Genomic DNA, 13156 nt, shown 5'->3' with positions numbered 1-13156 from the left:
ACACCGCCATAGTGACAGTATTGGCCAGCGCCACTCATCCTGTGAGTGGACACACCGCCATAGTGACAGTATTGGGCAGCGTCACTCATCCTGTGAGTGGACACACCGCCATAGTGACAGTATTGGGCAGCGTCACTCATCCTGTGAGTGGACACACCGCCATAGTGACAGTATTGGGCAGCGCCACTCATCCTGTGAGTGGACACACCGCCATAGTGACAGTATTGGGCAGCGTCACTCATCCTGTGAGTGGACACACCGCCATAGTGACAGTATTGGGCAGCGTCACTCATCCTGTGAGTGGACACACCGCCATAGTGACAGTATTGGGCAGCGTCACTCATCCTGTGAGTGGACACACCGCCATAGTGACAGTATTGGGCAGCGTCACTCATCCTGTGTGTGGACACACCGCCATAGTGACAGTATTGGGCAGCGCCACTCATCCTGTGAGTGGACACACCGCCATAGTGACAGTATTGGGCAGCGCCACTCATCCTGTGAGTGGACACACCGCCATAGTGACAGTATTGGGCAGCGCCACTCATCCTGTGAGTGGACACACCGCCATAGTGACAGTATTGGGCAGCGTCACTCATCCTGTGAGTGGACACACCGCCATAGTGACAGTATTGGGCAGCGTCACTCATCCTGTTAGTGGACACACCGCCATAGTGACAGTATTGGGCAGCGCCACTCATCCTGTGAGTGGACACACCGCCATAGTGACAGTATTGGGCAGCGTCACTCATCCTGTGAGTGGACACACCGCCATAGTGACAGTATTGGGCAGCGCCACTCATCCTGTGAGTGGACACACCGCCATAGTGACAGTATTGGGCAGTGTCACTCATCCTGTGAGTGGACACACCGCCATAGTGACAGTATTGGGCAGCGTCACTCATCCTGTGAGTGGACACACCGCCATAGTGACAGTATTGGGCAGCGTCACTCATCCTGTGAGTGGACACACCGCCATAGTGACAGTATTGGGCAGCGTCACTCATCCTGTGAGTGGACACACCGCCATAGCAGCATGTCCAACACTCCCCAATAGGAAGAAAACCCGCTGGGTTGTTCATCCTGTCACTTGTACCCAGACACAGCTGGGACTTGCTTAACTGTCTCAAGTGAACAGCTTCTCAAAACAAGAAGATTACCATCTGTCAACCCTTAAAATCTTACGTTATCTTGCGGGTGCAAAATCTTATCTGAGTGACCTACCACACACTGTAGGGACACTGACACAGCCAAAGCTACTCCATGCCTTTGAGATGTATTTATCTTAATAAAAATCACTTTAACTTGATTTACAACTTACCAGTAACGACGAACACTGGCTCCTCTCCTCTGACAGGGGTTTACAACTTACCAGTAACGACGAACACTGGCTCCTCTCCTCTGACAGGGGTTTACAACTTACCAGTAACGACGAACACTGGCTCCTCTCCTCTGACAGGGGTTTACAACTTACCAGTAACGACGAACACTGGCTCCTCTCCTCTGACAGGGGTTTACAACTTACCAGTAACGACGAACACTGGCTCCTCTCCTCTGACAGGGGTTTACAACTTACCAGTAACGACGAACACTGGCTCCTCTCCTCTGACAGGGGTTTACAACTTACCAGTAACGACGAACACTGGCTCCTCTCCTCTGACAGGGGTTTACAACTTACCAGTAACGACGAACACTGGCTCCTCTCCTCTGACAGGGGTTTACAACTTACCAGTAACGACGAACACTGGCTCCTCTCCTCTGACAGGGGTTTACAACTTACCAGTAACGACGAACACTGGCTCCTCTCCTCTGACAGGGGTTTACAACTTACCAGTAACGACGAACACTGGCTCCTCTCCTCTGACAGGGGTTTACAACTTACCAGTAACGACGAACACTGGCTCCTCTCCTCTGACAGGGGTTTACAACTTACCAGTAACGACGAACACTGGCTCCTCTCCTCTGACAGGGGTTTACAACTTACCAGTAACGACGAACACTGGCTCCTCTCCTCTGACAGGGGTTTACAACTTACCAGTAACGACGAACACTGGCTCCTCTCCTCTGACAGGGGTTTACAACTTACCAGTAACGACGAACACTGGCTCCTCTCCTCTGACAGGGGTTTACAACTTACCAGTAACGACGAACACTGGCTCCTCTCCTCTGACAGGGGTTTACAACTTACCAGTAACGACGAACACTGGCTCCTCTCCTCTGACAGGGGTTTACAACTTACCAGTAACGACGAACACTGGCTCCTCTCCTCTGACAGGGGTTTACAACTTACCAGTAACGACGAACACTGGCTCCTCTCCTCTGACAGGGGTTTACAACTTACCAGTAACGACGAACACTGGCTCCTCTCCTCTGACAGGGGTTTTGATATAAGTGTTGGTCTTGGCGCGTAAAGCTTTGATCTTGCAACCTGTAATAGATAAAAACCTGTATTACAACAATGTATCAAACATGCTTCACAATGTTACAACAATCCTCTCTTGCTTAAAACAATCACCAGGTCCCAGTAAATTTGGGACGTCACCAACGCGACGTCAGGACATCATCTACACCCCAGGTGACGTCTAGACCCCATCATCTACACCCCAGGTGACGTCTAGACCCCATCATCTACACCCCAGGTGACGTCAAGACCCCATCATCTACACACCAGGCGACATCAAGACCCCATTATCTACACCCCAGGTGACGTCTAGACCCCATCATCTACACCCCAGGTGACGTAAAGACCATCATCAACACCCCAGACGACGTCAACACCATCATCTACACCCCAGACGACGTCAAGACCCCATCATCTACACCCCAGACGACGTCAAGACCCCATCATCTACACCCCAGGTGACGTCAAGACCCCATCCTCTACACCCCAGGTGACGTCAAGACCCCATCCTCTACACCCCAGGTGACGTCAAGACCCCATCCTCTACACCCCAGACGACGTCAAGACCCCATCCTCTACACCCCAGACGACGTCAAGACCCCATCATCTACACCCCAGACGACGTCAAGACCCCATCATCTACACCCCAGACGACGTCAAGACCCCATCCTCTACACCCCAGACGACGTCAAGACCCCATCATCTACACCCCAGGTGACGTCAAGACCCCATCATCTACACCCCAGACGACGTCAAGACCCCATCATCTACACCCCAGGTGACGTCAACACCCCATCCTCTACACCCCAGACGACGTCAACACCCCATCCTCTACACCCCAGACGACGTCAACACCCCATCCTCTACACCCCAGACGACGTCAACACCCCATCCTCTACACCCCAGACGACGTCAACACACCATCCTCTACACCCCAGACGACGTCAACACCCCATTCTCTACACCCCAGACGACGTCAACACCCCATCATCTACACCCCAGACGACGTCAACACCCCATCCTCTACACCCCAGACGACGTCAACACCCCATCCTCTACACCCCAGACGACGTCAACACACCATCCTCTACACCCCAGACGACGTCAACACCCCATTCTCTACACCCCAGACGACGTCAACACCCCATCATCTACACCCCAGACGACGTCAAGACCATCATCTACACCCCAGGTGACGTCAAGACCCCATCATCTACACCCCAGGTGACGTCAACACCCCATCATCTACACTCCAGGCGACGTCAAGACCCCATCCTCTACACCCCAGACGACGTCAACACCCCATCCTCTACACCCCAGACGACGTCAACACCCCATCCTCTACACCCCAGACGACGTCAACACCCCATCCTCTACACCCCAGACGACGTCAACACCCCAGGCGACGTCAAGACCCCATCATCTACACCCCAGGTGACGTCAAGACCCCATCATCTACACCCCAGGTGACGTCAAGACCCCATCATCTACACCCCAGGTGACGTCAAGACCCCATCATCTACACCCCAGGTGACGTCAAGACCCCATCATCTACACCCCAGGTGACGTCAAGACCCCATCAACTACACCCCAGGTGACGTCAAGACCCCATCATCTACACCCCATGTGACGTCTAGACCCCATCATCTACACCCCAGGCTACCTACCTTGAGTCAAGACCCCATCCTCTACACCCCAGGTGACGTCAACACCCCATCATCTACACCCCAGACGACGTCAAGACCCCATCATCTACACCCCAGACGACGTCAAGACCCCATCCTCTACACCCCAGACGACGTCAAGACCCCATCATCTACACCCCAGGTGACGTCAAGACCCCATCATCTACACCCCAGACGACGTCAAGACCCCATCATCTACACCCCAGGTGACGTCAAGACCCCATCCTCTACACCCCAGACGACGTCAAGACCCCATCCTCTACACCCCAGACGACGTCAACACCCCATCATCTACACCCCAGACGACGTCAACACCCCATCATCTACACCCCAGACGACGTCAACACCCCATCCTCTACACCCCAGACGACGTCAACACCCCATCCTCTACACCCCAGACGACGTCAACACACCATCCTCTACACCCCAGACGACGTCAACACCCCATTCTCTACACCCCATCATCTACACCCCAGACGACGTCAACACCCCATCCTCTACACCCCAGACGACGTCAACACACCATCCTCTACACCCCAGACGACGTCAACACACCATCCTCTACACCCCAGACGACGTCAACACCCCATTCTCTACACCCCAGACGACGTCAACACCCCATCATCTACACCCCAGACGACGTCAAGACCCCATCATCTACACCCCAGGTGACGTCAAGACCCCATCATCTACACCCCAGGTGACGTCAACACCCCATCATCTACACTCCAGGCGACGTCAAGACCCCATCCTCTACACCCCAGACGACGTCAAGACCCCATCCTCTACACCCCAGACGACGTCAAGACCCCATCCTCTACACCCCAGACGACGTCAAGACCCCATCCTCTACACCCCAGACGACGTCAACACCCCATCCTCTACACCCCAGACGACGTCAACACCCCATCCTCTACACCCCAGACGACGTCAACACCCCATCCTCTACACCCCAGACGACGTCAACACCCCATCCTCTACACCCCAGACGACGTCAACACCCCATCCTCTACACCCCAGACGACGTCAACACCCCAGGCGACGTCAAGACCCTATCATCTACACCCCAGGTGACGTCAAGACCCCATCATCTACACCCCAGGTGACGTCAAGACCCCATCATCTACACCCCAGGTGACGTCAAGACCCCATCAACTACACCCCAGGTGACGTCAAGACCCCATCATCTACACCCCATGTGACGTCTAGACCCCATCATCTACACCCCAGGCTACCTACCTTGAGTCAAGACCCCATCCTCTACACCCCAGGTGACGTCAACACCCCATCATCTACACCCCAGACGACGTCAACACCCCATCCTCTACACCCCAGACGACGTCAACACCCCATCCTCTACACCCCAGACGACGTCAACACCCCATCATCTACACCCCAGGCGACGTCAAGACCCCATCATCTACACCCCAGGTGACGTCAAGACCCCATCATCTACACCCCAGGTGACGTCAAGACCCCATCATCTACACCCCAGGTGACGTCAAGACCCCATCATCTACACCCCAGGTGACGTCAAGACCCCATCATCTACACCCCAGGTGACGTCAAGACCCCATCATCTACACCCCAGGTGACGTCAAGACCCCATCATCTACACCCCAGGTGACGTCAAGACCCCATCATCTACACCCCAGGTGACGTCAAGACCCCATCATCTACACCCCAGGTGACGTCAAGACCCCATCATCTTCACCCCAGGTGACGTCAACACCCCATCATCTACACCCCAGACGACGTCAAGACCCCATCCTCTACACCCCAGACGACGTCAAGACCCCAACCTCTACACCCCAGACGACGTCAACACCCCATCCTCTACACCCCAGACGACGTCAACACCCCATCCTCTACACCCCAGACGACGTCAACACCCCATCCTCTACACCCCAGACGACGTCAACACCCCATCCTCTACACCCCAGACGACGTCAACACCCCATCCTCTACACCCCAGACGACGTCAACACCCCATCCTCTACACCCCAGACGACGTCAACACCCCAGACGACGTCAACACCCCATCCTCTACACCCCAGACGACGTCAACACCCCATCCTCTACACCCCAGACGACGTCAACACCCCATCCTCTACACCCCAGACGACGTCAACACCCCATCCTCTACACCCCAGACGACGTCAACACCCCATCCTCTACACCCCAGACGACGTCAACACCCCATCCTCTACACCCCAGACGACGTCAACACCCCATCCTCTACACCCCAGGCGACGTCAACCCCTCCCCCCAACATAAAGGGCAACACCCCCTACACCCAGACCTTGAGAACCCACACAGGAAACACCACAAGGAAGGTAGGGGGGGGGGCGGAGCAAGACATCGGAAGACACGCAAGCTGTGAAAGATAGATACATTTTACACTACAGATAGTGTAAATGATAGTATGAATGACGGACACATTTTACACTACAGATAGTGTAAATGATAGTATGAATGACGGATACACTTTACACTATAGATAGTGTAAATGATAGTATGAATGACGGACACACTTTACACTACAGATAGTGTAAATGATAGTATGAATGACGGATACACTTTACACTACAGATAGTGTAAATGATAGTATGAAAGATAAAGATACATTTTACACTACAGATAGTGTAAATCATAGTATGAATGACGGATACACTTTACACTAATACAATTGGATGTGAGATTGTTGCTATCCATCACACGGAGGAAAATGACGACCTTGATTTTTCAACAAAGAAAGATTTTGAAATTGAAGAAAGATTATATTTAGGGGGTTAATGGACGTCGAATCGAACCCAGACATTTTGTGTATATAGGTAGAGAACCTTTTTGCCACTTGTGTATTATTTACAAGCTCTCTCACCTTGTAGGGGGAGGCAGGCGGGGGGGGGGGGGGGGAGACAGAGGGAGGGATAGGAGAGAAAGGGAAGATAGAGAGGAAGAATTGCCAGACAGGGAGGGTGTGGGGGATAGGAGCCAACCTACAAGGTCACAGGGGTCGGAGGAATAGGTGTGTGGGAAGGAGTGGGGGGGGGGGGATGGGGAGGAGGAGTGGGGGGGGAGCCCAGAAATAGCTCAACCTCTGCCCCAGTAACCCCCCCCCTTCCCCAAGCCTGGGGGGAGGGGGGGGGACAGGGAACACGACAGACAAAGGAGTACACACAGGAGGACGCGGAGGAGGATCGAACCCTGGAAGCCCGGTAGCGGCTGCTTCCTAAAACCCGTCCTGGCCCCCAGGTGTAGCAGTGCCAGAAGTGCCACATTAGAGTCATATTCACCCCTCCCCCCTCTCCCCTCTAGGAGGGACACGTCTAAAGCCCCTCCCCTCCCCCCTCTCTCTGGGAGAGGGGGGGGGGGTCCCCACAGTTGATGACCAGGCTAGCCAATCTGTGCTGGTGACTCACCCTAACTCATCATGATGAGCTGTGCACATTTTGCCATCTCTGGACTCATCAATGTTTAGGACACAGGGGAGGGGGTAAGGGGGGGATAAGGCTACCAATGTACACGAAAATGTGTGTGTCGACACTGCACATTCGTGGCACGACAAATGTACACCACTTTCAGTTTCTCGTTTGATATTGGACGTTTAGAGTCCGTAGAGTTTACCTCAAGGGCTGCTGGAGCCTCCCCGTTTTCTGTCTCTGGTCACAGCACACAAAGGGGGTACTAAAGTGTACCAACCTCAGCCCTTAAGACTGCGTCCGTTCCTTCTCATTCACACTCTTCTCTAAGCTTTAAGCCGGTACCGGCTTGATGGGGTTCTGGGAGTTCTTCTACTGCCCAAGCCCGGCCACAGGTTCGACTTGTGATAACTTGATACACCAGGCTGTTGCTTGCAGCGGCCCGCAGGCACCCCGCAAGCATAGTGTATTATAGGGTCTTCACACTGAGTAGCGCGCGCGTGCGGGCGCGCACACCCTGCTGAAGAGAACATTCCCCCCGGATGTGGCCGCCTCAGCCATCCCCCCCCCCCCCCCATACAAACCTTACCTATCCCCCTAACCCCATCAGGGAGGCGCGGGCCTGTGTTCCTACACCCTAACAAGGATTCCAGCCAATGACCTATTGACCATCACCCTGCACCACGCCTTGAAGCGTGTTCACCACAGTGACTACCCTCGGGGTAGCGACTATCATCGCCGCTATGCCCACACCTCAACTACTGGTCCCTTTGTTGACACCCACACCTCACTACTGCCACCTTTGTTGACACCCACACCTCACTACTGGCACCTTTGTTGACACCCACACCACACTACTGCTGTTGACACCCACACCACACTACTGGCACCTTTGTTGACACCCACACCTCACTACTGCCACCTTTGTTGACACCCACACCTCACTACTGGCCCCTTTGTTGACACCCACACCTCACTACTGGCCCCTTTGTTGACACCCACACCTCACTACTGGCCCCTTTGTTGACACCCACACCTCACTACTGGCACCTTTGTTGACACCCACACCTCACTACTGGCCCCTTTGTTGACACCCACACCTCACTACTGCCACCTTTGTTGACACCCACACCTCACTACTGGTCCCTTTGTTGACACCCACACCTCACTACTGGCCCCCTTTGTTGACACCCACACCTCACTACTGGCCCCTTTGTTGACACCCACACCTCACTACTGGCCCTTTTGTTAACACCCACACCTCACTACTGGCCCCTTTGTTGACACCCACAACTCACTACTGCCACCTTTGTTGACACCCACACCTCACTACTGGCACCTTTGTTGACACCCACACCTCACTACTGCCACCTTTGTTGACACCCACACCTCACTACTGGCCCCTTTGTTGACACCCACACCTCACTACTGGCCCCTTTGTTGACACCCACACCTCACTACTGCCACCTTTGTTGACACCCACACCTCACTACTGCCACCTTTGTTGACACCCACACCTCACTACTGGCCCCTTTGTTGACACCCACACCACACTACTGGCCCCTTTGTTGACACCCACACCACACTACTGCCACCTTTGTAGACACCCACACCTCACTACTGGCCCCTTTGTTGACACCCACACCACACTACTGGCCCCTTTGTTGACACCCACACCTCACTACTGGCCCCTTTGTTGACACCCACACCTCACTACTGGCCCCTTTGTTGACACCCACACCTCACTACTGGCCCCTTTGTTGACACCCACACCACACTACTGCCGCCTTTGTTGACACCCACACCTCACTACTGCCACCTTTGTTGACACCCACACCTCACTACTGGCCCCTTTGTTGACACCCACACCTCACTACTGGCCCCTTTGTTGACACCCACACCTCACTACTGGCCCCTTTGTTGACACCCACACCTCACTACTGGCCCCTTTGTTGACACCCACACCTCACTACTGGCCCCTTTGTTGACACCCACACCTCACTACTGGCCCCTTTGTTGACACCCACACCTCACTACTGGCCCCTTTGTTGACACCCACACCTCACTACTGGCCCCTTTGTTGACACCCACACCTCACTACTGCCACCTTTGTTGACACCCACACCACACTACTGGCCCCTTTGTTGACACCCACACCTCACTACTGCCACCTTTGTTGACACCCACACCTCACTACTGCCACCTTTGTTGACACCCACACCTCACTACTGCCACCTTTGTTGACACCCACACCACACTACTGCCACCTTTGTTGACACCCACACCTCACTACTGCCACCTTTGTTGACACCCACACCTCACTACTGCCACCTTTGTTGACACCCACACCTCACTACTGCCACCTTTGTTGACACCCACACCACACTACTGGCCCCTTTGTTGACACCCACACCTCACTACTGCCACCTTTGTTGACACCCACACCTCACTACTGCCACCTTTGTTGACACCCACACCTCACTACTGCCACCTTTGTTGACACCCACACCACACTACTGGCACCTTTGTTGACACCCACACCACACTACTGGCCCCTTTGTTGACACCCACACCTCACTACTGCCACCTTTGTTGACACCCACACCTCACTACTGCCACCTTTGTTGACACCCACACCTCACTACTGCCACCTTTGTTGACACCCACACCTCACTACTGCCGCCTTTGTTGACACCCACACCTCACTACTGCCACCTTTGTTGACACCCACACCTCACTACTGCCACCTTTGTTGACACCCACACCTCACTACTGCCACCTTTGTTGACACCCACACCTCACTACTGCCACCTTTGTTGACACCCACACCTCACTACTGCCACCTTTGTTGACACCCACACCTCACTACTGCCACCTTTGTTGACACCCACACCTCACTACTGCCACCTTTGTTGACACCCACACCTCACTACTGCCACCTTTGTTGACACCCACACCTCACTACTGCCACCTTTGTTGACACCCACACCTCACTACTGCCACCTTTGTTGACACCCACACCTCACTACTGGCCCCTTTGTTGACACCCACACCTCACTACTGCCACCTTTGTTGACACCTCACTACTGCCACCTTTGTAAACAAATACACAAAACTAACTGATATTTTTGAAGTATGGGTTAAACAAATGAGCTTTGTATCCCCCCCTTTACCGCTATCTGCCCCCCTGTCAGCCCCCCTTCTCCCCTTCCCCCCTCCCCAGAGAGTAATAAATGGAAGAGGAAGAGTGCTGGCGGCGGTGTTCAAGACCCCCACACAATGACTAGTGGGGAAACAGCTTTCAATGTCAATGTCGACTCTCACTTTTCCCAGCTGTGCACCCCCCCCCCCCTCCCCCCCCCCCACACACCCCAGATGGGGTGCAGGTGGTGGGGGTGGGGTGGGGGGGGGGAGAAGAGGCACTCTCGCTCTCAACCCCACAAATTGTTCCGTCTCCCTTTTCCGGTCCCCTACTAGTCGCTATCATCCCTTCCCCTACTTGATGGGGTTCTGGCAGTTCTTCTACTTGCCAAAGCGAGTAGTAACCACTACCCCATCACCCCCCCATCCCTCCCCCCCACATCCTCCTAGCAACCTGGGGACCGACACATCTATCCCCCAGCTCACGTGGAGGCGATGCAGTCGACCGTAGCTACACAAGACGATTCCCAACCTGCATTTGCTTCAACCTTGAACCGCGCAGCGGTCACTGGCGCCCCCAATAATACTGACCACCTCTTGTCCCATCACTGATGGCAGGGGGGTAATGGGAGGGGAGAAGGGAGGGGGGGGGGTTATGGGGGGATGGTTACAAGCGGAACTCCTCACCTCAGAGGCAACTCAGCGCCGGCCGTGCCAATGACCCACTGACGTAAGGGGGTGTTAGGGGATGGGGTGTTAGGAGGGGGTAGGGAGGAGTTAGGGGGGGGGAGGGAGGAGTTAGGGGGGGGGAGGGAGGAGTTAGGGGGGGGGGGAGGAAGGAGTTAGGGGGGGGAGGGAGGGGTACTAGGGGGGGAGAGGAGGGGGGGTCTACCTCCTACATGGGCAGCAGTTGAGCGCGTCTATACAGGGTGACCAACTGCCACAACAAAAGCACTTTTACCTTCAAGTTCAGCATTCTTCTACTCTCTCAAAAACCGGACTTGAAGGGTAGGAGGGCGTTACCTTAATGTGGTTCCGAGGATCAGTGTCCCCCGCGGCCCGGTCTCAGACCAGGCCACCGGTAAGTGTCATACCATCCACTCCAAGAAGAGGCTTTTCAGACAAGATTATCGCCAGAAAAGCCTTTCTTGCCTTCTAAATCAAGAGCATTACTAAAGACGATTAATAGAATAGCAGTAAATAGGTACCTGGGTGTTAGTCAGCTGTCACGGGCTGCTTCCTGGTAATGGAGGCCTCGTCGAGGACCGGGCCGCGGGGACGCTAAGCCCCGAAATCATCCCAAGAAGATGAAAAAATATCCACACCATCTTGAAGTTACCTTGAGATGATTTCGGGGCTTTAGTGTCCCCGCGGCCCGGTCCTCGACCAGGCCTCCACCCCCAGGAAGCAGCCCGTGACAGCTGACTAACACCCAGGTACCTATTTACTGCTAAGTAACAGGGGTGAAAGAAACTCTGCCCATTGTTTCTCGCCGACGCCCGGGATCGAACCCGGGACCACAGGAATGAACCATGCAATGATCTTGAATAATGTTGTTGTTTCATATTTAGCTACTCAGAAGGAAGTAGCCATGTAGCACGGTCTATGGCGAGCCCGTGAACCTGCGTCTCCCATATCGACTAGACTTACTCCAGACGGCACCACACCGTACCTGGAGCCTACCTGAAGAGGATCTCTAGTGTTTTCCTACTGCCAGAGCCCGGCCCTCGAAGCCAGGGTACACAGGGTACAGATCCTGTACCCTGTGTGGCTGGCAGCCCATTGTTTCCAGCCGGACTTAATTATACTCCTCTCTGAGGACTCTTGACCTTGGCAAGTTCAATAGCGAACTGGGGCCAGATTCACGAAGCACTTACGAACCTGGAGCCAGATTCATGAAGCAGTTACACAAGCATCTACGAACCTGGGGCCAGATTCACGAAGCCGTTACGCAGGCATCTACGAACCTGGGGCCAGATTCACGAAGCAGTTACACAAGCATCTACGAACCTGGGGCCAGATTCACGAAGCAGTTACACAAGCACCTACGAACCTGGGGGCCAGATTCACGAAGCAGTTACCCAAGCATCTACGAACCTGGGGGCCAGATTCACGAAGCAGTTACACAAGCATCTACGAACCTGGGGCCAGATTCACGAAGCACTTACGAACCTGGGGCCAGATTCATGAAGCAGTTATCCAGGCACCTACAAACCTGGGGCCAGGTTCAAGAAGCCGTTATGCAAGCACTTACGAACCTGGGGCCAGATTCACGAAGCAGTTACCCAAGCACCTACGAACCTGGGGCCAGATTCACGAAGCAGTTACGCAGGCACTTACGAACCTGGGGCCAGATTCCCGAAGCAGTTACGCAAGCACTTACGAACCTGGGCCAGATTCGTGAAGCAGTTACGCAAGCACTTACGAACCTGGGGCCAGATTCATGAAGCGGTTACGCAAGCACCTACTAATCTGGAGCCAGATTCATGAAGCAGTTACCCAAGCAT

General features: G+C 54.3%; 1 protein-coding gene across 1 annotated transcript in view; it reads right to left on the bottom strand.

The window, feature by feature from the left end:
- Positions 1–13156, bottom strand: part of LOC123754089 (RNA-binding protein MEX3B) — a 123875-nt gene that overhangs the window by 18965 nt on the left and 91754 nt on the right. Inside the window, exon 2 of the mRNA XM_045736249.2 lies at positions 2342–2428. Coding sequence (XP_045592205.1) covers positions 2342–2428 — 87 coding nt within the window. The remainder of the gene's footprint in view (positions 1–2341; positions 2429–13156) is intronic.

Source organism: Procambarus clarkii, chromosome 6 (genome assembly GCF_040958095.1).
Source record: "Procambarus clarkii isolate CNS0578487 chromosome 6, FALCON_Pclarkii_2.0, whole genome shotgun sequence".
Taxonomy (NCBI): Eukaryota; Metazoa; Arthropoda; class Malacostraca; order Decapoda; family Cambaridae; genus Procambarus; species Procambarus clarkii.
This window is presented reverse-complemented; position numbering and strand designations above follow the sequence as displayed.